Source organism: Watersipora subatra, chromosome 2 (genome assembly GCF_963576615.1).
Source record: "Watersipora subatra chromosome 2, tzWatSuba1.1, whole genome shotgun sequence".
In the NCBI taxonomy this organism is placed as follows: Eukaryota; Metazoa; Bryozoa; class Gymnolaemata; order Cheilostomatida; family Watersiporidae; genus Watersipora; species Watersipora subatra.
The window spans coordinates 75,095,074-75,120,858 of record NC_088709.1 but is presented as its reverse complement, the minus strand read 5'-3'; the positions used below and the strand labels follow the sequence as shown (position 1 = coordinate 75,120,858).

The 25,785-nt window shown below is 33.8% G+C and overlaps 2 protein-coding genes across 5 annotated transcripts in view; both read right to left on the bottom strand.

Annotated features, from left to right (window-relative positions):
- Positions 1-3,072, bottom strand: part of LOC137388687 (protein zwilch homolog) — a 45,995-nt gene extending 42,923 nt beyond the window's left edge. The window contains exon 1 of one of the 2 annotated variants that reach the window (XM_068075146.1): positions 2,952-3,072. Coding sequence is in view for 1 of the 2 variants with exons in the window: in XM_068075145.1 (XP_067931246.1) it covers positions 1,711-1,748 (38 nt within the window). In the remaining variant the exon portion in view is untranslated. Of the gene's footprint in view, positions 1-1,710; positions 1,843-2,951 lie in introns of those variants that run through there. The other variant, XM_068075145.1, reaches the window with a different exon arrangement.
- A 4,046-nt stretch (positions 3,073-7,118) lies between these two features.
- Positions 7,119-25,715, bottom strand: LOC137387833 (macro domain-containing protein DR_2288-like). Of its 3 annotated transcripts, none has more exons than XM_068074346.1 (5): positions 25,551-25,715; positions 24,206-24,317; positions 21,716-21,888; positions 18,582-18,796; positions 7,119-7,228 (listed from the first exon to the last, which is right to left on the bottom strand). In XM_068074346.1, the coding sequence occupies exons 1-4, from the start codon at positions 25,675-25,677 to the stop codon at positions 18,594-18,596; spliced, it is 615 nt and encodes a 204-aa protein (XP_067930447.1). In that variant the 5' UTR covers positions 25,678-25,715; the 3' UTR covers positions 7,119-7,228; positions 18,582-18,593. The 3 variants fall into 3 exon arrangements, with proteins under 3 accessions (XP_067930447.1, XP_067930446.1, XP_067930445.1); XM_068074345.1 differs by lacking the exon at positions 7,119-7,228 and adding an exon at positions 17,640-18,501; XM_068074344.1 differs by lacking the exon at positions 7,119-7,228 and adding an exon at positions 17,640-18,483.
- Positions 25,716-25,785: the final 70 nt, after the last annotated feature.

The following is a 25,785-nucleotide window of genomic DNA, read 5'->3' as shown; positions in this document are numbered from 1 at the left end:
AATTTTCAAGTTTGCAATGTAGGATGTAGGCTGGTAGAAAAGTTGCATAATCATAAAATGCAAAAAATAAAAAATAAAATAAAATTAAAAAATTATAAGGTATCCCTTATAAAATATCCATTATGATATACACTACCTATATGAATAGAAAAATTGAATATATCATTACATGTATAAAAATATCAGCAAAATTGGATACTAAAAAGGAAGGCGAATCTGAACAACAAAAAATGTACTCAGCATATTCAATCAGCCCACGAAAGGATCATCCGAAAAATCAATCAAAAAGATGTATGAACCAAAGGATCAGAAAACCGCCACAGTCGACTAATAGAAACTCGAAACGTATTTACGCATTAGATTTAAAATATTATGCATTGGCTGGACACACAGAAATAAACAAACGCCTTCATTTAGAACGGTAGAATGATAAATGCTGTATATGCTGGGTAAAAATAAAATTTTCCGTGCGAAAACCTTTTGTATTACTTGCGCAACGTCGGGCATTCTTCCCTTTTAAAATAATACACGAAGCACATGCTTTAAACCATAACTGTCACGTACAACTTTTATTGTATTTACTAGGTAAATCAGACACGCTGATTTCGATTTTGTACTCAAAACAAAGATTGGTCCACTAACCTTTAAAGTCATCAAGGCTTTTTTAAAGCGTTTCAGTATCCGTCTCGAAAACAACACAATCGGCATTACAAGCTCCGCCCATAAATAAGAGACGAAACCGAGCTTTTTCAGGAACGCAAGTTAGAGATGATTAGTCCGATTTAGAATAATAGAGATGGGTGTCTTAAAACCCATTATTATCTAAATCCAGCCTGTAAAATAATTTCAGTCTTTTATGAAAGGTATATAAACTATTTAAAATTGCTCGTAGCTTGTTACATGATGTTTAAATAGGCTGGACGACGAGAAAAATGAACCCAAAAAGCGCAGTTTTATCACAAGCTAGCGTTGTTATCGCGCTTTTTTGAGCTCATTTTTAAATATGCAATGTATAATAGCTTATTTACCTTTCAGAAAAAACTGAAATTATTTTTAAAGCTGAATTTAGATAGCAATGGATTTTAAAACACCCATCTCTATTATTCTAAATCGGTCTAAGCATCCCGCCTTAACTTTCGTTCTTAAAAAGCTAGGTTACGTCACGTATTTATGGGCGGAGCTTGTAGTGCCGATCGTGTTGTTTTCGGTACCGATACTAAAACGCTGTAAAAAAGCCTTCATTACTCTGAAAGTTAGTAGACCAATCTTTATTTTGAGTACAAAATCGGAATCAGCATGTCTGATTTACCTTGTAAAAACAATACAAGTTGTACGTGACAGTTATGGTTTAAGATGCTGCCTCCATAACATTTAACAAAAGTTAACCTTTAACAAATGAGATCAAGACTATGCAAGGCAAGTTAAAACCAAATTAAAAATAAAATAGGCATGGAACAAGCCACAATCCATGTACTTTATAAACTATCATGTTTTCTTTAGCCAATGGTGACAGGTTGTTGTATAGAAGTTTTAGGAAAAGCAGATAGCGTAATGGAGAAACGCCTGAACGCCAAAGACATACGCAATATTACAATGAACGTGAAACCTAATACAGAGGACCAGCAATAAAGACAGTCATCATATACTCCTTTACAAGCAGCTTAGAAACCTCGTGTGGAAGTAGCTCATGAGGACAATGACATCAATTACCTGTACCGGACACGACCAAGACAACTGGAGTTAGTCATCCTTTCCAATCATTATACTCTCATGACATAGGCTATTTAAGACCAAGTTCGCATGATTGCTAACCCTCTGCAACATAAAAAGCAGAACCTGACTCACAAACACCTCCTCATAGGCTAACAGAGACATCTACAAAAAAGAACAGCTTGAATGACTCAGCCTCTATCTGGCAATCAATCTATCTCTCCTTTTTAAAGATTTGCTGAGGCTCCATCTGCCTGCTGAGTAGCGGTCCTCTGCCTGCTAAGGAGTGGTCCTCTGCCTGCTGAGGAGCGGTCCTCTGCCTGCTGAGGAGCGGTCATCTGCAGCCTCTGGAGCCTCCCTCTTTTCTCTCTGCCTCTGGAACTTCCTTCTTTTTTCTCTCCGCCTCTGGAGCCTCCTCTTTTGCCTCCGCCTCTGGAGCCTCCCTCTCTTTCCTCTTTGCCTCTGGAGCCTCTACCCCTTCCACACCTATGGAGACGTCTTCTCCATCATCAGCTGATCCTCTTCTACCTCCCTATCTCAACGACCGAGCCTATATATTTAAGAACTGCCATGACTTTCATCTGACTGTCAAAACTTGCATCCGTATGAACCGAGCAAGCAAACATGGACGACCGTTTGAGTAAGGGTGTAACTTTTATTAGCTATTTTAACCTTTTGTCATTAACATTATTGTTTAGAATTTTGTTACTCATGTACTTTAATTGGTAGACTTAAAGAATAAAAATGCACTTTTCACTGGTATATATCAGTATTGCTTACAACAGCTTAACACCTCCACATGTACCTGGACCAGTAATAACCAAATTAGTTCCCACATGACAAAGCAAAAGTACACAAACCAAACATAGTTAAAATGGAATGAAATCACAAAGTAAATTTACAGTGATGTCGTGAGTAGATTCGGATTAGTTATGCATGACATAATTTCTCTACATCCAACCATAACAAGGTTATGCCTACACTAAATTTATTTGCTATTCCGTCAAACCATAAATTATTTTAGAAACTCGTCATACATTACCCAACCTAATAGGCAATATTGTAATATTAAAATATGTACGTGATACCCTATTTGTCAGTTTAACGCTTAAAGGCTACCGTTCGTCTTACAAAACCGGCGAAAGTCTGAACAACGCCCTTTTTATCAGAGTTAAGTATGGCGCTGATATTGACCAAGTAGGAAACGGTACAGTCATTCTAAATAGGGCCGGTTGTAGTACCTGAAGTTAAAGATACTCGCTATTATTAAAATTATTAATTCCAATGATTACACGTAAGTGTTTTCTTAAAAATATCAACTGGCAAGTTAAACTGAGTAATTTCTAGGATTTAAATTGCGCTGGAAATTGATATTTCCGGTTTTAGAACAAGTTTAGCCTGCAATACGGCGGAATGAAGTGAGGAGTCTGCGTGCCTTACGGCTGACGTCCCACAAGGCAGACCGCGCAAACTTGTCTATACATACGTGTACATAGTCCGCAATGAGCAACTCCGAAAAGTTCAGTCTTTAGACTGAGCAACGCTTGCTTCATCACTGAATTATACGTACTACTCTTAAAATGGCCAAGGTCATTTATTAGCGTAACAATTTGAGCGCCATTTGGAGTTAGGCTACAAATTTACGCCCTCCCTTTATAGTAACCCAGCAAAATTGTAAATTTAATCTCAATGAGCTTGTGGGTGCTTTTATCCATCCCCAATCTTTATCAACTTATATATCAAAGTCAAGATAAAAATACACATATTCATTCAACCTATATATCAAAGTCAAGCTAGCTAAAGATCTACAGATTCATAGGCTACAAGTTTTTGTTGTAGATGGCTATTGGCATGGTTTCAACAATAGGCAGACAACTCTATATGGGCTCTATAGTTTCTATATAATTTGCATTTCTTATCAACAGATGTTTTTACTGGATTTAAGGGTATCATTGGCATTGCTCGCCTTACCAGCCCAATGAACTTTAGCTTTAAAACTTAATGACTATCTAATAAGAGATCGCAATAGTTGTTTACATCACCAAAAGCAGAAAACTGGCCAAAACTGTTGTATACATTTGACTAAAATCTTGCAACCTACATTGCTTTGTTCGAAGTGGTTGGATTGACCTCGAGCCTAGATTAGCTTTAGCTATTTGTTGTATAAATCAATGTACTTACATGTACTGATGTGAAGATGAAGAAGAGCTTCTGTCTTTCGTTACACTTCCTCATATCCTCCCCTATACTGCCTTACACTAGCTTATCTACTAGCTTTACCCACTAGCTTTATCCAGCTTTATGCACTCACCGTAATTACTAAGACCACCTGTACTGCCTTGAGCTCAGACACCAATATAGCCTGAGCCTAACAAATCCCATAATACAACACTATTGCGCCAGTAAGTCTCAACACTCAATATATCTTGATTTATGTTATATTTATATGTGTTATTCGTTGAAATAGACCAAAAGCAAACTATAAATTTTAACTTCAGTCTGCTTGATCACAAGATTTATTTGTGATTTAGCAAACAAATGATCTATGCATAGAAAATGAGCCAGATGCTCGGATGCTAATACAATGTCTAACAGCATCATATATAAAAAGTATATAGGTAATAAATTAAACTAATGACTAAATGCCTCTGAAATGTACAAATTGTATGAATATATAAAGCAAACTATAAATCTTAATTACATTATACTTGACCATCAAATTTGTTTGTGAATCAGAAAATAAATGATTTAAGCATAAAAAATTAATGAGCCAGATGCTCTGATGATCCTAATATAATGTCTAGTAGCAGTTTAGTATATATAAATTATGTAATAAATTGAACTACTCTATGCCTGCAAACTGTACAATTTGTATGCATATATAAAGAGAAGTCTTAAAAATAGATACTAACTTAAACCGGCTATAGAGAATTTATGTCACGGCGAAATAACAGTTCGCTGTCCTCTAAATAATAAGTTTTTGTAGCATTATGTCTGATGTTCACTTTACGTAAATCTAGGTTTCTTAAGTTGGCAAAGTGGTGCTGCCTTAAATCAAAGTATGTTTCAACCACTAAAGCTTGTAGTGAGAAGTGATGATGATCAATTCCTACACAAGTGTCAGTACAATGTTGCTTCAAGTCAAATATATCATAGGGTGCAATATCTTCTTTTACACACTTCAGAATCTTGGGATATTTCAAACATTGATTTGCTGATGTAGCCGCCGTCAGATACTTTTCGGTGCATAGGACAGTTCTTACGACAGCATCAGAAGGAGAAATCAAGCCACCGTTGTTCTTATCTCTTAACAGACCATGAATACCATCATATTTGCTAACTTCCTTAGACTGAATTAGGGAGAGTCTACATGGCTCACAACAGAACTTTTTAAGCAGTTTTCCAACATGCCAACCAGATAAATATACAACAATGTTACTAAGAATAGGATGTGATGTAATGTTAAGCATTCTTATGGGAAGCATAGTTTGTCTGTCAATAACATCTTCAACATAATCTTCACTACCAACAGTTGGTGACACATAGGTAGAAGAAACAATGCAGTGTCATCCATAGATCTGACATTACCAGTAGCTCCTGGTGTAATACCACATCTTGTAACCAAGCACCTAAAGATATGCTAGAATTGCTCTACTGATTGCTTGTTGTTCCAGCCTCTTGAAATAATAACAGTTATTCTTTGTTGCAATTGGAAACAAAATGGAAATGGTGCTAAAATATGGACTGAATAATAATTATTTTTAAAAGAAAAATGTTAGGCAGTTAAGGTACCAGCCAAAATGTTCCCATTACAATCAAACATACCAAGAAAATAGATTCATAGTCGAGCAATATCATGGTGTTCAGCAATATATGAATTAATTATATGTAGATTTTGGCGCCCATTATCTTGAAGCTTGGTGATATCATTTTTTGTATCTTCCTTGATTTGCCCACTTGATCTATTTTGCTTGAAAGCAGCGTGTGGTCTGAAAAGCTACACCCAGCAGGTGAGATCACATACTGCAAAGCATATTATGTGCGTTTTCAGCTATACTTGGATGAGATGAATTAACAAGCACTGTACTACATACCACACCTCCGCACAGCATTAAAGAGAAACTCTAGATGGTCTTGTCAGAACTTGTACATCAGCAGGTAATCTAAATGACCAGGCCTCAGTAGCTTCTCAACTAAACCGAGCTTTGCATCAACAACACACACCAATCCAGTAATGCAAACATGCCTACAAACAAACCACCAAAATATGTCAATACATAAACATTGTTCATTTTTTTTACTGTAAATGAGTAATGCTCAAATAACGGCCTGTGGGGGCCCACTATCAAATTTAGCGTGGCCCACCTTACAAGGTCCCCAGAAAATTACTTTTTGCACATATTTGGAGTGCAACCCATTTTAGGCTGGTTTGTAAAGCTTTATGTAGAGTATTTCTCTCACATAATCTGTATTCCATATACACTAAAGACCACTAAACATAATTTGTTATTGACATGTGGATGTAATTGTAAAGTAATATAATATATATAGTTATAGATATCCAGTAATGTTTTTAAACTCATGTACAACTTCAGTTCATATCATTATACATCTTGTGGCCTACCAAAATTCTCAAATATATTAAATATCGGTCCTCAATTAAAGACATTTGGGCACCCCTACTGTAAATCAATACAAATGAATGCAGGCTTATAATAATTATGCAATAATATTGCACCACACGACATGATGCAGCTGCTAGTCTAGAAAACTAAAAAGCAGAAAAATACACACACAAAGATCATAAACTAGAAAAGGGAACAATAAACGAAGAATATTTAGTCATAGAAACAAACTGAAATATTGTGAAAAAAAAACAGACTATATCAGGTCACCAAACAATAGATCATTACCAGAATATTAGGTGTGCAATTCTGATTCAATCCAAAACTTGAATTAGTATTTGAGTTTATTTCGACCATAGCGAAGAGATAGGAAACGAACAGTAAAACAAGAAACAATTTCAACAAAAAAATGTAGTGCCGCCTAGTGTTGTATAAAGGTGTATCATCCATTGTTCTCAAACTCATATGATATGTCTTTGTGTCTAGTAAAAATGGAGTTAGAGAGTCCATACTAGACAACCGTATAGGCCATTTATAGCCACGGCCTGCAACTGACCGTCTATTGAGTATATCAAATAGTCTATCAACTTTCTGCAGAAACACAACAGAAAACCACATTTACTAACATTGGCTAAATTTTAATATCTAAAACTTAAAAGTTAACCTACATTATTACAACTGTGATCACACTGCCATGCATGACATCAAAATTTCCAATATCAAATCTCTGCGGTATCAAATTGCAGTTACACATGGGAAAATAGACTCACATGCACTAACCTGAATAAACTCACCTGTGGCATCACAGTCTGGAAACTGTGGCAAATTAACTCTTCCAGAGTAATTAGAGAATCAGCCACTGATGCAGATAACACCTGGGTAGCAAGAGCAACCTGTAAAAGTTATAAGCATACAGATAAGCATACTAGCTAAACTAAATTGGCTAACCAGCTGCTAGCAAGCTACTAATCAGCTACTAGCTAGAAGTAGTATATAGAGAGCAGATCTACACACAAAAGTGACGGATCCAGCGGGGGGATAGAAAAAGGGGGTTGTGAATTAAATTGGCTAGGGGTGTAGATTGAATCGTGTGGAGTTGAATGAGATGTTGGGGTTTGGGGGGAAATTGTGGTGTAGAGTAGGGGGTTGAATTCGAGGGGTTACGGATCCGCTCCTGGCGTAATCGGCGGATTATCTGTGGATGAGTCATCCGATTAGCGGGGGATGAGTCATCCGATTAAACGCGGATTATCGCGGGATTAGTCGGGGGAATCGTCGCGGATTAGTCGGGCGAATCGTCGCCGATTATCGGTGGAATAGTGGGGGTGAATATCTGGGACATCGAGGGCTGGATGGTTTTCCGGATTGGATCTCGCGGATTATCGAGGAGAGCGAGAGATTACCTACCGGATGAGTGAGGGGGTTAATATCTGGGACACCGAGGGGTTGATTTTCCGGAGATTGTTATATATTTGAAACATTGAATATATATGAGAAAGTGTTTATGTACAAAGTTATTTTTTGAAGATTTGATGATTTTGTAATGTTGAAGCTCTTGAATGGTTAAGAATTTTAAGGAATTTATTTTCGGTTTTTTTTTTGTATTTTTTTGTATGTAAGATTGAAATTTGTTGGAGAAATTAATATGTTGAATGAAAGATCAGTTTTATTACAAAATTATTCACTTTAAAAGATATATTTATATGTATTATTCATTATTTCCATCATCATTTTGTTTCAATAAAAATAAAATAGTTTATGTTTAACTTGAAATATATGAAAGTATTCAAGTAGATAGGACACAATAAAGATAATATAGTATAAATGAAACATTGAATATATACATAAGAAAATGTTCATGTACAATCTTTATCAGTACTTTATAATAATTGTACATATACTTATTCTCTGTACTTTATTAACACACCTGATGATCTCTTACAGCTCTTTATAATAATTGTACAAATACTTATTCTCAGTACTTTATTAACACTCCTAATGATCTCTTACAGCACTTTATAATAATTATACATATACTTATTCTCTGTACTTTATTAACACACCTGATGATCTCTTACAGCACTTTATAATAATTGTACATATACTTATTCTCAGTACTTTATTAACACACCTGATGATCTCTTACTACACTTTATAATAATTGTACACATACTTATTATCTGTACTTTGTTAACACACCTGGTGATCTCTTACAGCACTTTATAATAATTGTACACATACTTATTCTCTGTACTTTATTAACACTCTTGATGATCTCTTAATACACTTTATAACAATTGTACACATACTTATTATCTGTACTTTGTTAACACACCTGGTGATCTCTTACAGCACTTTATAATAATTGTACATATACTTATTCTCTGTACTTTATTAACACCCCTAATGATCTCTTACAGCACTTTATAATAATTGTACATATACTTATTCTCTGTACTTTATTAACACTCTTGATGATCTCTTACAGCACTTTATAATAATTGTACATATACTTAATATCTGTACTTTATTAACACTCTTGATGAACTCTTACAGCACTTTATAATAATTGTACATATACTTATTATCTGTACTTTAATAACACTCCTGATGATCTCTTACTACACTTTATAATAATTGTACATATACTTATTCTCTGTACTTTATTAACACTCCTGATGATCTCTGACAGCACTTTATAATAATTGTACATATACTTATTCTCTGTACTTTACTAACACTCTTGATGATCTTTTACAGCACTTTATAATAATTGTACATATACTTATTCTCTGTACTTTATTAATACTCCAGATGATCTCTTACAGCACTTTATAATAATTGTACACATACTTATTCTCAGTACTTTATTAACACTCCTGATGATCTTTTACAGCACTTTAGAATAATTGTACACATACTTATTCTCTGTACTTTATTAACACTCTTGATGATCTCTTACTACACTTTATAATAATTGTACACATACTTATTCTCTGTATTTTATTAACACTCTTGATGGACTTTTACTACACTTTATAATAATTGTACACATACTCATTCTCTGTACTTTTTTACCACACCTGATGATCTCTTACAGCACTTTATAATAATTGTACATATACTTATTCTCAGTACTTTATTAACACTCTTGATGATCTCTTACAGCACTTTATAATAATTGTACATATACTTATTCTCAGTACTTTATTAACACTCTTGATGATCTCTTACAGCACTTTATAATAATTGTACACATACTTATTCTCAGTACTTTATTAACACTCCTAATGATCTCTTACAGTACTTTATAATAATTGTACATATACTTATTCTCTGTACTTTATTAACACTCTTGATGATCTCTTACAGCACTTTATAATAATTGTACACATACTTATTCTCAGTACTTTATTAACACTCCTGATGATCTCTTAATACACTTTATAATAATTGTACATATACTTATTCTCTGTACTTTATTAACACTCTTGAAGATCTCTTACTACACTTTATAATAATTGTACATATACTTATTCTCAGTACTTTATTAACACTCCTGATGATCTCTTACAGCACTTTATAATAATTGTACATATACTTATTCTCAGTACTTTATTAACACTCTTGATGACCTCTTACAGTACTTTATAATAATTGTACATATACTTATTCTCTGTACTTTATTAACAATCTTGATGATCTCTTAATACACTTTATAATAATTGTACATATACTTATTCTCTGTACTTTATTAACACTCTTGATGATCTCTTACTACACTTTATAATAATTGTACATATACTTATTCTCAGTACTTTATTAACACGCCTGATGATCTCTTACAGCACTTTATAATAATTGTACATATACTTATTCTCAGTACTTTATTAACACTCTTGATGATATCTTACAGCACTTTATAATAATTGTACATATACTTAATATCTGTACTTTATTAACACTCTTGATGAACTCTTACAGAACTTTATAATAATTGTACATATACTTATTATCTGTACTTTAATAACACTCCTGATGATCTCTTACTACACTTTATAATAATTGTACATATACTTATTCTCTGTACTTTATTAACAATCCTGATGATCTCTGACAGCACTTTATAATAATTGTACATATACTTATTCTCTGTACTTTATTAACACTCTTGATGATCTCTTACACCACTTTATAATAATTGTACATATACTTATTCTCTGTACTTTATTAATACTCCTGATGTTCTCTTACAGCACTTTATAATAATTGTACACATACTTATTCTCAGTACTTTATTAACACTCTTGATGATCTTTTACAGCACTTTAGAATAATTGTACACATACTTATTCTCTGTACTTTATTAACACTCTTGATGATCTCTTACTACACTTTATAATAATTGTACACATACTTATTCTCTGTATTTTATTAACACTCTTGATGGTCTTTTACTACACTTTATAATAATTGTACACATAATTATTCTCTGTACTTTTTTACCACACCTGATGATCTCTTACAGCACTTTATAATAATTGTACATATACTTATTCTCAGTACTTTATTAACACTCTTGATGATCTCTTACAGCACTTTATAATAATTGTACATATACTTATTCTCTGTACTTTATTAACACTCCTGATCTTTAATTAAATTAAACTAGTAGACTTGCTAGCATCACATTCTAACTGATATCTTCAAAATATGGAAAAGACTGTGAAGTGATATATAATACACAATCTTTCGATAAAATCATGACAAAATACTTTTGGTAAAGAGAACCCTGTTATCATTCATCAATCTTTGAGAGAATAAATGATACATACTACATTTATTCAAAACAATACATATATTCATTTTCTTTATATTCTCTTCAAAACGAATACTTACCTATACCTACCTTAGTACAATTCCTCCATCTGTCCATTGGGCCTTCTTTTTTTTTTTGCTCATCCCTCTATTTACTGGGCAAGAGACTGTTATGGAATGGTTAAGCCAAACCAAACAGGAGAATTCCATAGGCAAGCCTAGGAAAACACTCAGGTCGATTGCCAAGGCGCTTGTCCACACGACAGCCTGAAAACAGCGACACTCAACGAACTTAATCGCGAGTAGCTGGCTAACAGAATTCTAGCTGAAGCATACAAGCCTTATGGTATCAACGCTCGATTGCCCCAAAATCTCAATCTGTATATAAGTAGGCATCAGGAGCAGGACTAAGTGATGAAAAGGAAAATTACACTGAGCAAGCTTCTTATACAGAGTATTGAAGAATAGTGGCGTATCCAACAGAATCAATGAAGCGAAAATAGTAAACAGATTTTCGCGAAATTGAATTTCGCGAAAGTGAATTTCGCGAAATTACACATTATATATATTATATAGTCAACTTTCGCGAAATTGAATTTCGCGAAAGTGAATTTCGCGAAATTGGATTTCGCGAAATTGGATTTCGTGAAATTACACATATATATTATATGTGTAATTTCGCGAAATCCAATTTCGCGAAATTCACTTTCGCGAAATTCAATTTCGCGAAAGTTGACTATATAATATATATGTGTAATTTCGCGAAATCCAATTTCGCGAAGTCCAATTTCGTGAAATTCACTTTCACGAAATTCAATTTCGCGAAAGTTGACTATATAATATATATAATGTGTAATTTCGCGAAATCCAATTTCGCGAAATTCACTTTCGCGAAATTCAATTTCGCGAAAGTTGACAATATAATATATATAATGTGTAATTTCGCGAAATTCACTTTCGCGAAATTCAATTTCGCGAAAGATGACCATATAATATATATATATAATGTGTAATTTCGCGAAATTCACTGTCGCGAAATTCAATTTCGCGAAAATCTGTTTACTATTTTCGCTTCATTGATTCTGTTGGATACGCCACTATTCTTCAATACTCTGTATAAGAAGCTTGCTCAGTGTAATTTTCCTTTTCATCACTTAGTCCTGCTCCTGATGCCTACTTATATACAGATTGAGATTTTGGGGCAATCGAGCGTTGATACCATAAGGCTTGTATGCTTCAGCTAGAATTCTGTTAGCCGGCTACTCGCGATTAAGTTCGTTGAGTGTCGCTGTGTTCAGGCTGTCGTGTGGACAAGCGCCTTGGCAATCGACCTGAGTGTTTTCCTAGGCTTGCCTATGGAATTCTCCTGTTTGGTTTGGCTTAACCATTCCATAACAGTCTCTTGCCCAGTAAATAGAGGGATGAGCAAAAAAAAAAGAAGGCCCAATGGACAGATGGAGGAATTGTACTAAGGTAGGTATAGGTAAGTATTCGTTTTGAAGAGAATATAAAGAAAATGAATATATGTATTGTTTTGAATAAATGTAGTATGTATTATTTATTCTCTCAAAGATTGATGAATGATAACAGGGTTCTCTTTACCAAAAGTATTTTGTCATGATTTTATCGAAAGATTGTGTATTATATATCACTTCACAGTCTTTTCCATATTTTGAAGATATCAGTTAGAATGTGATGCTAGCAAGTCTACTAGTTTAATTTAATTAAAGATCAGGAGTGTTAATAAAGTACAGAGAATAAGTATATGTACAATTATTATAAAGTGCTGTAAGAGATCATCAAGAGTGTTAATAAAGTACTGAGAATAAGTATATGTACAATTATTATAAAGTGCTGTAAGAGATCATCAGGTGTGGTAAAAAAGTACAGAGAATAAGTATGTGTACAATTATTATAAAGTGTAGTAATAGACCATCAAGAGTGTTAATAAAATACAGAGAATAAGTATGTGTACAATTATTATAAAGTGTAGTAAGAGATCATCAAGAGTGTTAATAAAGTACAGAGAATAAGTATGTGTACAATTATTCTAAAGTGCTGTAAAAGATCATCAGGAGTGTTAATAAAGTACTGAGAATAAGTATGTGTACAATTATTATAAAGTGCTGTAAGAGAACATCAGGAGTATTAATAAAGTACAGAGAATAAGTATATGTACAATTATTATAAAGTGCTGTAAGAGATCATCAAGAGTGTTAATAAAGTACAGAGAATAAGTATATGTACAATTATTATAAAGTGCTGTCAGAGATCATCAGGATTGTTAATAAAGTACAGAGAATAAGTATATGTACAATTATTATAAAGTGTAGTAAGAGATCATCAGGAGTGTTATTAAAGTACAGATAATAAGTATATGTACAATTATTATAAAGTTCTGTAAGAGTTCATCAAGAGTGTTAATAAAGTACAGATATTAAGTATATGTACAATTATTATAAAGTGCTGTAAGAGATCATCAAGAGTGTTAATAAAGTACAGAGAATAAGTATATGTACAATTATTATAAAGTGTTGTAAGAGATCATCAGGTGTGTTAACAAAGTACAGATAATAAGTATATGTACAATTATTATAAAGTGCTGTAAGAGTTCATCAAGAGTGTTAATAAAGTACAGATATTAAGTATATGTACAATTATTATAAAGTGCTGTAAGAGATCATCAAGAGTGTTAATAAAATACTGAAAATAAGTATATGTACAATTATTATAAAGTGCTGTAAGAGATCATCAGGAGTGTTAATAAAGTACTGAGAATAAGTATATGTACAATTATTATAAAGTGTAGTAAGAGATCATCAAGAGTGTTAATAAAGTACAGAGAATAAGTATATGTACAATTATTATAAAGTGTATTAAGAGATCATCAAGAGTGTTAATAAAGTACAGAGAATAAGTATATGTACAATTATTATAAAGTACTGTAAGAGGTCATCAAGAGTGTTAATAAAGTACTGAGAATAAGTATATGTACAATTATTATAAAGTGCTGTAAGAGATCATCAGGAGTGTTAATAAAGTACTGAGAATAAGTATATGTACAATTATTATAAAGTGTAGTAAGAGATCATCAAGAGTGTTAATAAAGTACAGAGAATAAGTATATGTACAATTATTATAAAGTGTATTAAGAGATCATCAGGAGTGTTAATAAAGTACTGAGAATAAGTATGTGTACAATTATTATAAAGTGCTGTAAGAGATCATCAAGAGTGTTAATAAAGTACAGAGAATAAGTATATGTACAATTATTATAAAGTACTGTAAGAGATCATTAGGAGTGTTAATAAAGTACTGAGAATAAGTATGTGTACAATTATTATAAAGTGCTGTAAGAGATCATCAAGAGTGTTAATAAAGTACTGAGAATAAGTATATGTACAATTATTATAAAGTGCTGTAAGAGATCATCAAGAGTGTTAATAAAGTACTGAGAATAAGTATATGTACAATTATTATAAAGTGCTGTAAGAGATCATCAGGTGTGGTAAAAAGTACAGAGAATAAGTATCTGTACAATTATTATAAAGTGTAGTAAAAGTCCATCAAGAGTGTTAATAAAATACAGAGAATAAGTATGTGTACAATTATTATAAAGTGTAGTAAGAGATCATCAAGAGTGTTAATAAAGTACAGAGAATAAGTATGTGTACAATTATTCTAAAGTGCTGTAAAAGATCATCAGGAGTGTTAATAAAGTACTGAGAATAAGTATGTGTACAATTATTAAAAAGTGCTGTAAGAGATCATCAGGAGTATTAATAAAGTACAGAGAATAAGTATATGTACAATTATTATAAAGTGCTGTAAAAGATCATCAAGAGTGTTAATAAAGTACAGAGAATAAGTATATGTACAATTATTATAAAGTGCTGTCAGAGATCATCAGGAGTGTTAATAAAGTACAGAGAATAAGTATATGTACAATTATTATAAAGTGTAGTAAGAGATCATCAGGAGTGTTATTAAAGTACAGATAATAAGTATATGTACAATTATTATAAAGTGCTGTAAGAGTTCATCAAGAGTGTTAATAAAGTACAGATATTAAGTATATGTACAATTATTATAAAGTGCTGTAAGAGATCATCAAGAGTGTTAATAAAGTACAGAGAATAAGTATATGTACAATTATTATAAAGTGCTGTAAGAGATCACCAGGTGTGTTAACAAAGTACAGACAATAAGTATGTGTACAATTATTATAAAGTGTAGTAAGAGATCATCAAGAGTGTTAATAAAGTACAGAGAATAAGTATGTGTACAATTATTATAAAGTGCTGTAAGAGATCACCAGGTGTGTTAACAAAGTACAGATAATAAGTATGTGTACAATTATTATAAAGTGTAGTAAGAGATCATCAGGTGTGTTAATAAAGTACTGAGAATAAGTATATGTACAATTATTATAAAGTGCTGTAAGAGATCATCAGGTGTGTTAATAAAGTACAGAGAATAAGTATATGTATAATTATTATAAAGTGCTGTAAGAGATCATTAGGAGTGTTAATAAAGTACTGAGAATAAGTATATGTACAATTATTATAAAGTGCTGTAAGAGATCATTAGGGGTGTTAATAAAGTACAGAGAATAAGTATATGTACAATTATTATAAAGTGCTGTAAGAGATCACCAGGTGTGTTAACAAAGTACAGACAATAAGTATATGTACAATTATTATAAAGTGTAGTAAGAGATCATCAAGAGTGTTAATAAAGTACAGAGAATAAGTATGTGTACAATTATTATAAAGTGCTGTAAGAGATCACCAGGTGTGTTAACAAAGTACAGATAATAAGTATGTGTACAATTATTATAAAGTGTAGTAAGAGATCATCAGGTGTGTTAATAAAGTACTGATAATAAGTATATGTACAATTATTATAAAGTGCTGTAAGAGATCATCAGGTGTGTTAATAAAGTACAGAGAATAAGTATATGTATAATTATTATAAAGTGCTGTAAGAGATCATTAGGAGTGTTAATAAAGTACTGAGAATAAGTATTTGTACAATTATTATAAAGTGCTGTAAGAGATCATCAGGTGTGTTAATAAAGTACAGAGAATAAGTATATGTACAATTATTATAAAGTACTGATAAAGATTGTACATGAACATTTTCTTATATATATATTCAATGTTTCATTTATACTATATTATCTTTATTGTGTCCTATCTACTTGAATACTTTCATATATTTCAAGTTAAACATAAACTATTTTATTTTTATTGAAACAAAATGATGATGGAAATAATGAATAATACATATAAATATATCTTTTAAAGTGAATAATTTTGTAATAAAACTGATCTTTCATTCAACATATTAATTTCTCCAACAAATTTCAATCTTACATACAAAAAAAAAAAAAAAAAAAAAACCGAAAATAAATTCCTTAAAATTCTTAACCATTCAAGAGCTTCAACATTACAAAATCATCAAATCTTCAAAAAATAACTTTGTACATAAACACTTTCTCATATATATTCCATGTTTCAAATATATAACAATCTCCGGAAAATCAACCCCTCGGTGTCCCAGATATTAACCCCCTCACTCATCCGGTAGGTAATCTCTCGCTCTCCTCGATAATCCGCGAGATCCACTCCGGAAAACCATCCAGCCCTCGATGTCCCAGATATTCACCCCCACTATTCCACCGATAATCGGCGACGATTCGCCCGACTAATCCGCGACGATTCCCCCGACTAATCCCGCGATAATCCGCGTTTAATCGGATGACTCATCCCCCGCTAATCGGATGACTCATCCACAGATAATCCGCCGATTACGCCAGGAGCGGATCCGTAACCCCTCGAATTCAACCCCCTACTCTACACCACAATTTCCCCCCAAACCCCAACATCTCATTCAACTCCACACGATTCAATCTACACCCCTAGCCAATTTAATTCACAACCCCCTTTTTCTATCCCCCCGCTGGATCCGTCACTTTTGTGTGTAGATCTGCTCTCTATATACTACTGCTAGATACCAACCAGCTACTAGTAGCGATCTACTACTAACCAACTGCCAGCAAGCTACTACTAGCCAGCTGCTAGCAAGCTTCCACTTACCAGCTGCTAGCAAGCTTCTAACCAGCTACTAGCAAGCTTCTAACCAGCTACTATCAAACTTCTAACCAGCTACTATCAAACTTCTAACCAGCTACTAGCAAGCTTCTAACCAGCTACGGGCAAGCTTCTAACCAGCTACGGGCGAGCTTCTTCTAAACAGTTACTGCTCTACTAGTGCTACTAATGCAGGAATAAAATGCTAAACTCACTTGTGAAATGATATATCTTTAACCCTCAGTGTTTCAGGTTTGTCGTAATGGTAGCAATTAATGGCAAAACACTCATTTCTAGCATATAAATTTTTGGTTTTTGTTTATTACTTTTATTTAATCAATATTGTAATTATATTTTTTGTTGAATGCTATATTTTCACTAATTGATAAAATAAAACAGGCACAACTATATTTATTGTTACGCGAGCAAACTAAAGATATAATATAAATATTATAAAATGTAAAATAACAATATCGGAGTAAGTTCATAGGATTACACAAAAGAAAAAAACTCCCACTTAGGAGACTGGTGATAAAATAATTCGCTATACCCTGCGATATCCAATGAGTGACAGTTTTCCTTTAGCATTGTGGCTGGATATCGACATGTCAAGCGGCGATTAACCTTGAAAGTCGTGACAAATTGGCTGATAGAATCTTTACAAAAATTGCGAGAGCACGGCATGGCTTTACAGTCTCTAAGCTCATCCAGACAAATAGGACGTCTATTCTTATCAGGCAGGATTTTCTAATAGCAGAGGCAGTGGATTTAATTCCAGCAGCTGTTTTGAATGCAGGATCTTTATTCAAACAAGCTACAAGCGATTTACTTCTAGCGGCAGTGTCTCCATTTGCAGTGACATTTTCTTAAGAGAAATCTGCCACCGGTGAGAGCAGTGGCTTCATCTCCCTTGACTGCAAAAGCTGTATTCACAGTAGCACAAGCATCACTACATCTAGGAACAGCAGCAGCTCTATCTGATTGTAAAGTAAAGTGGCTTATCCGTTTCCAGTTTTAGCCACTGATCAGTATGTTCAGAAGAATGACCTAAGCCAGTTTGCATGTATGCAAAGAAGCTCGCCACTATGTTGTTTGCATAGTCATAAGTCATGCCCACAATTGATCTTTTGGAAGAATAATGTATATTTGTAGCTGGTTGTGGGTTTAGAATGTCCGCAGGTCCGGCGCTGCCTTTAGAAGAATCTGCTGTGTGATTAGAACACAACAGGCAGTTTCTATAATACAGAATTTGTCTGCTATTAATGCATGATGGCAAGAGCTTACAAATGTGACAGTTCATTAGGTCACCAGCAATTACAGATTAGTAGCTTACCTCAGTTTAGTTCTATTGTTGATGCTGATTTGATGCACCAGCTTTCCCTTTTGCAGACATGTCAGCCAGAATGTTGTAGAGCTCTAACATAAACCCAGAGTTGTCCACAACAAAGGAAATCTTCTTCAGGTGAGGATCAGGGTTTTTAGAAGAAAACTTAGCCATAGCAACCCAATAACAGAGTCCACAAGTAGCAATGGGCACACCCATAACTCCTGTAAAAACACCATGTAAGAGTCTGCAACATGGAAAATTCACTGTATTGCTGATTGCATTGGTATCAACTGTATCACAACTGTACAACTGTACTTCATACTTGCTTGGCTACTAATCAAAATAAGTTGGTAAAAATTAAACCAGATGTACGGTAACAACGCAGTAGTTAAATAGATGTACCAACTCATAACATGTGACCCCTTTCTAATTTTATGTTTTTAATAGGCCTAGATGTGCATATCAGAAAACCTCCAAGCGAGGCACTGATCTTCAAATTATTTTCTCAACTGCCCAACTTTCCATAGAAGTACACCTTAACTAGCATCAAACCTGCCCACATTTTTGTATTAGGATATACTTCAGAGTTAGCAGAGCTATTTGGCAAGTTCACAATAAGGAAGTAAACAAATGAGAAGCTTGTAAGTCTAAAATAACTTTTACAGGCTATTACTATTAGAATAATCTCTGAGGATAATCTATGGTAAAACATGGAGACAAACATCTGACAACTGTCTCATTTAGTGCTCATACTAAGCAACCTCTTGTCTTTACGCAATAAAAATAAGTTCATAAATACTAAAGCCCTAGCAGCTGGCTTTCTGAAGGTGGATTACATCACTCCTAACGCTTGCTTCGGCTGACCATTAGCCTGGTTGGCACTACTTTCATAACATTCTACCAAGTAAATGGTTTTATAGCTTGTCCACTTTGAAATGATGCTAGGCAACTCCTTCAAATGCTGTGGTGAAAGTTACTCCACAAGCCCGGCTAGGGTTTGTGCCCCTTTTCACTATACGGTATACCTCACTGATGAGAATGATGAAAAGAACAGCTGGTCTTTATATTACAGGTTGACTTGCAACAAAATTCACATTACAGTTATTTGGTATCAAAAGATTCATCATGTCTTACTCTGTTGTGTTGTAGGTGCCAAATATGTGGAAATGTGATTACAACCTCTTAAAAGCTCAAAAACGTACAGTTAATCGCCGCCATCATAAAACTGCTGTAGATTAGAATCTCTTTCCAAAATGGCTCAAATGGGACGTACTTGAACAAGATGGCTTCTGTTTGGAATCCCTTTATTTCCATGACGTACTCAACTATTGGAGTTATTGTTTTGACCGTGATGTTATCACATGAATTGAAAGGCCAATAAAAGGCTCAATATAAATGTCTCGTAGCACTAGATTATGACAAACACTTCGGGTTTGACCAAAAAGCCCTTATCAAATATGGATGCTCTCTACTTTACAGTTTCGTTTCAGTTTTTTTTCTAATCATCTAGTCGTAATCTGATCATGTGACCCATATTTCCAGCCAAATGGTGCGAACAATTTCTGCAGAATTTTTCGACTATCAAAGGTGACCAACATGCTCCTCATGTTTATCAGAGGATGATATGCACTCCTTGGAGCAAAGGTTAAAAAATTAAACAATTTTTTACGGTAGGTTTAGAGATATCATTGCTCAAAGTGATAGCATTACAATGATGATGAAATAGACGCGTAAGGACAATAGACATGGTTTTATTGAATGCATGAAGTATATTTGTAAAAATATTTCGACGAATAAGGTTGCATCAAAGTGTAAAAAGCCATTGTGTTCAATTTACGTCCCATTTGAGCCGTTTTGGTAAGGGATTTCAACCATGACGTTTTCATGATGGCTGCGATTAACTTTTCGTTTTTGAGCTTTGAAGAACTTGTAATAACATTTCCACATATTTTGCACCTACAAAACAGCAGAGTAAGACATGGTGAATATTTTGATACCAAATAACTGTAATGTGAATTTTGTTGCCAGTCAACCTTCAAGCTTAGTTTAGTATAGTTATTTATCACACTGTTAACTCTCTGAATACAGTCAAAATTACATTTTCCAATAGCAAGTGAAGTGTTGAATTCCCGATATGATAATGCAATCGATACAACCTCCAAATAACTATGAACCAGGTATTGCCATAAAGCAGTCAATGAATTCATAATATATCCATTGTGAGCATTCAACTAATATGAGACCTGCTACTACTAAACCAGAAATGTTGTGTAAATTAATGATCCAGACTTTCGAGTATTCCCTCAAAACTTTCTTTCTTTTAGTCTACATGCATTATTATATAAAATCAGTAAAACAAACTATAACTTTAAATAAAACATTTTATTACTATTAATTTCATGCTTGGTAAGAGCAATCTTCAGATAAAGTGTTTATCTGAAGGTATAGTCTGCTTTACTGATTTTAACTTGCTCTGATTTTATCATTAAGCACTCTGCTCTGATTTTACGCTTTCACTCATGTATTATTATATATATTACTATTTGTACACTTTAGATAAAGTGTGTTTAAAAGCTGACAGAAGAGCAGTTGAAGCACATAATGTAATAATAATATCATAGTTGAAGCACTCATAATGTAAAATTAAGAACAGGACACTCAAAATCTGAGTTTAAAAAACACAGATGTAACTATTAGATGACATCTACATTTATATAGTTACATCACCTTCTGCTATTTCACCTTCCCGTCAATAAAAGTTTAAGAACTATTGAAGTCTATGCAAAGAAAAAAGCTTTAAAAAAGCCTGCCACAATTCATAGTTTATAATTCAAGAATAAAACTTTATTTTATTACTATCACGAGGTTGGCTAGCATAAAAAAGAAAACCATATTATGAAACAACATTGACCTTTCAAATACTGACTCACAGATTAATGATACAGTATCATATATAAAAAAAGCTAATAAGTAACATAAAACGTATTTTTAAAACGCAAAACACAATAAAACAACTTCAACAAGATTACATATAAAATCGTCATAAAACAAGCAAATGGACCAACAGTAACACATATAAATGGTTGAAAAGAAGTAATCAGACAGGAAGTCTTTATATCCAAAAATAACTATCAACTTACCTGCACAAATAGCAGGGAAAGCAATAGTTCTACACTTCAATTCTTCGGCTTCCTTGAGAGCTTCTCTGATAGTCTTCACTAAAAGTTGTTGAACATCTGCACCTTTCTTAGGTAGTGGGGCTATTGCATGGATGACGTAGCGCACACCATTTTTTGCTAGTTCGCCATCAGCCCTGCAACAGTTATCACATTGCTTCTGAGCTAATGTACTCACGCCAGCAATCGTAGCCGAGAGAGTGAGGAGAATAGTAATGGCATGCTTCTGTCATGTAGTGACAACGCTTGGTAGTGTTCTCTAGTAGAGAAACACACCGCCAGGACTAGGTTTTTATAAGCTACCTTGGGTGGTCCTAACACTTATCAAGGGCTTCTTCTGGAACTGTCAGATTAACCTGAAGGGATACATTTTGCAACACGTCCAGTCTGACAGAGCCAGGTAGCCATTTCACTTGTCCAATGTGCGAAGGACAGAGGTGGATTTTTAACGTGCCCACGTTGTCAGTGCGGTACACGGGGCCTCCAAGTTAAGATCTAGATCTGAAAGACCTAGCAATTTAGGGTTGAAAGCTTGCTGAGAGCTTCTTGTCAGATCGGCATCAAGCAGGGCTCAAACCACCTACACCATGGTTGATAGTCAAAGATGATACCACTAAGCCAGCCTGACACCCTAGTGAGCAAAATATAACACCAGAAAGTACATAAGGATGGTGGAAGAATAGCTAGAGGTGGGGAGGTTAATAAAGTTACACAGTTGATGAGAATTATTCACAGTTTATAGAAGATGCAATCCTCAATCTCAGAGTTGTAAACCCATTTACAGGAGAACTTGTTTAGTTTTAGCAATAGTTACACTTATTGAAGAATAAACAGGTGGTGAACTAGATATAATCAACTTATCAATGAGTCATTTTCAAGTAGAGGTCTATCCTACTTTCGAGATTTAATTTAACATGAATGATTTTAAACCTTTAGAAAAACAGCAAGTGATGTTTTTCAGATCATGTTTTCTATGCTGCCTCAACACACAGATTATCCTGATACAACACAAAACAAACAACTAAAATTTGGATCTTCTCTTGACTAGCTTGTACACTCATGAATTTGTACTATTTACTTGTGCTTGTGTTCCGGACCATTGAGTACAGAACAACTAACGCGAATGATTGCTGTAGAGAACCATCTAATATTACTGGCCCGTTTTGCTAGAAATCTGTTGGAGTTATCATCTCTGTCTTCATATTAAGTTGTCTTCTTTCCAGCTCAAACATCTCCCAACTTTACTAAAGACTAACTATTAACTTCCTAAACTCATATTATGTAGTGATTAGATATCTAGCTATTGCTTATAAAGTATTCCCATCATTATTGTACACATTGTCTTTCTAAATATAGAGCTGCAGTTTTATGACGAGACTCTCGACGATGCTATTTGGCAGAGTACAAAATTTTGGAAAAACGTGAAAAGTTTCAAAACACAGCAAATCGTTTGGTCAGACACATGCAAACACACAGACATTTGAACAGAGAGTTTTCATCCTCAACGCTTTGTTTCATTTCTCCTTGTTCCACTATCTCTGTAGATTGTATGCATTTACAGCTACCTGTTCATGTTCTTCAGGTTCACATAGCAAAACTGTCACGTTTTACTACAATAGACGCTTCTATAAATGTATACTTCCTATAACTTTAATTCCACATAACGTAAATATTTATCTAAAGTTTTGTTTGCTTCGTACCACATAAAAGATTCCGTATAACGTAAAGTGTTAAGTCTGTGCAAGGTTTCAAGTTCAAAGTTTCAAGGTTTCAAATTCGATTTAAATAATGAAAATCTCGTAGTTGCCGTAGTATCCCTTTCTCACTTGTCGCACTTAAGAGAGAAAACGACATGCAGGGTTATTTGTATTATATATACTAGTACCCTGGCAGTCTAGTATCGTTGAAAGCTATCTTTTACACTAACCACTACTAGCCCTGGTTCGGATCGGCCGAGAGACATCGTTCTTATTATAGTAAAAATATATATTTGTTTTACTATGTTTTAGCCATTGTGAACATGATTTTATTAGTTTTTCTCTGCAGAACAGACTTTGCTGTCTAAAAAAAAGAGAAAAAAATCAATGTAGGCCCTCCATTGAATGACATTGAAGGTGTGCGCTCCCCTTAACTTATTGTGAAATCATTGTAATAATGATTCCTAAATTGATTGAAAATGTGACAATAAGGAGAAAAGTGGTAGGTACAAACCAATAATACTATAGTTACTGTACATTCATTAGATTAAAAAGTTTTGTCTAGTTTTTTTCTGTTTTGAAGGGCCAAAGATGGTGAGTTTGAAAAAATCTTAGAACAGTTTAGGCATATTCCAAGTATAACATACAATCCCTATAACGTAAATCTTTTTGGAATGTATCATTTACCTTGTGGGAGTGTCTACTGTGATAATAGAAAGGATTCCGAAAATGCAGAATAAAAAATAGTTAAACTTACGGCTGAACAAAAGTGCTTCCCTCCTTCAACAACCCATCAGTTCTTATGAACTCTTTTCCTTCAGCTTGAAACTGTCGACCACATGCAATAGCTATGGCCTTGCTCACTCCTCCTAGCAAATCATAAAACAGTACCTGTTCCTGCTTCATCTAAATACTGTGAAATATCTAAACTTGTCTAAGACATAAAATCCTGTAATCTGATATCTTACCTAAAAGTGGAAAAGCAGGTGTACTGAGATCTTACTTAGAGTTGTGATGAGATACTTCCCGATTGTCCGATTCAATTATAAAATTTTTAGAGATTTATGCAATGTGCACAGTTTCAGTTGCTGTCAGTGACTTTGACTAGCTACAGTTCGGCCAACCCTGTCTACAGTTTCAATATTTTTTGCCCGCAAGTTTAAGCTGACGCATACTGGAGAAGTATTGAGCAAATCTGCAGGTGAATCCATGCGAGTCGATGAAGGCAGCAGAGAGGTCTAAGACCAATGAACTGACTACCTCTTACTTGAAATAACAAAGTAAAGGTATCTCCCAGTTTATCAAACTCTTTTGACTAGCATCTTGGTTGCCTCAAAAGCACTAGAGTGTTAAATTCAGTGATGGTGGTATTTGAGTGAACTTATTATCTCTCCCAATATCAGTGGAACTTCACTCTAATGCTCAGATAATGTATAACAATAAATTATTACCAGATATCACAGTTATATCAAGTTTCTACCAGTTTATGTATGCATTATCTAGCTATAATAAGTGTTGATATTCTATTAATTGACTGAAGCCTGCTATCCTTGATGACAGCAAAATGATTAAATGGGTGCTGATTAAAGCAGGGAGAAGTGGAAAGTGGAAAATTGAGGACATGCCAGCAAAGATATTGATTTTTAAAATAAGGTGCTTCTCTCCATAAAATGTAAACAATCTTGGCTTTAGTGCAATGTTAGATTTAGCTGCAGGAACGTCCTAATGTATTTATTCTTAATGCTACCCAAAATTAGGAGCTACAAGCTTTGCTTTGACTAAAAATGTGTTCAAACTGTCAGACTCTACAAAAATCTAAAAATAATCCGAGCAGTTGGGTTCTTCCATTAACCATTCTTTTGGTCAGATTTTTAATAGCGCTTACAAAGTTTTAATCGCAATGCTTTCTTCCTTAAGTATAATAAAATGGTAGAATACAAAGCCTATCGTAGTTAGAAAAAGCTTCGGTAAATGAGCAAAGCCAAATCATAATCGAAATTGTAAGCGTTATTTGCTTGATAACCTACTAGAATTTATCAATCTATCATAACAAATTTATCAGAGTAGACGATTCTGAGAAGTTAGTGATGATGACAACTTACCTTTGTGGGAAAGGTCAGCACCCGAAGAACTAACAACAGCATCTGACTTCATCTTAGTCAAGTCTCCCAGCATTATATCGATGACTGTTCCATTAGGTAATGTGATTTCAAACTGCATCTTCTGCATCACAGGATGGGCAGGTTTCTTTTTTTTGTAGTAAGAAATGTAACTGTTTAAAAGATATAATAGCATGATTTAAGTTGAAATTCTAGTATTTTATGGTGGTCATTTTTA

Coding starts and splice junctions, on each gene's coding strand:
- LOC137387833 (XM_068074346.1), bottom strand. CDS start 25,677: ATGCAGAAGATGCAGTTTGAAATCACATTACCTAATGGAACAGTCATC. Junction 24,318..25,550: donor TGCTGACCTTTCCCACAAAG/GTAAGTTGTCAT, acceptor ATGATTTGCTAG/GAGGAGTGAGCAAGGCCATA. Junction 18,797..21,715: donor TTTCCCTGCTATTTGTGCAG/GTAAGTTGATAG, acceptor GTGTTTTTACAG/GAGTTATGGGTGTGCCCATT.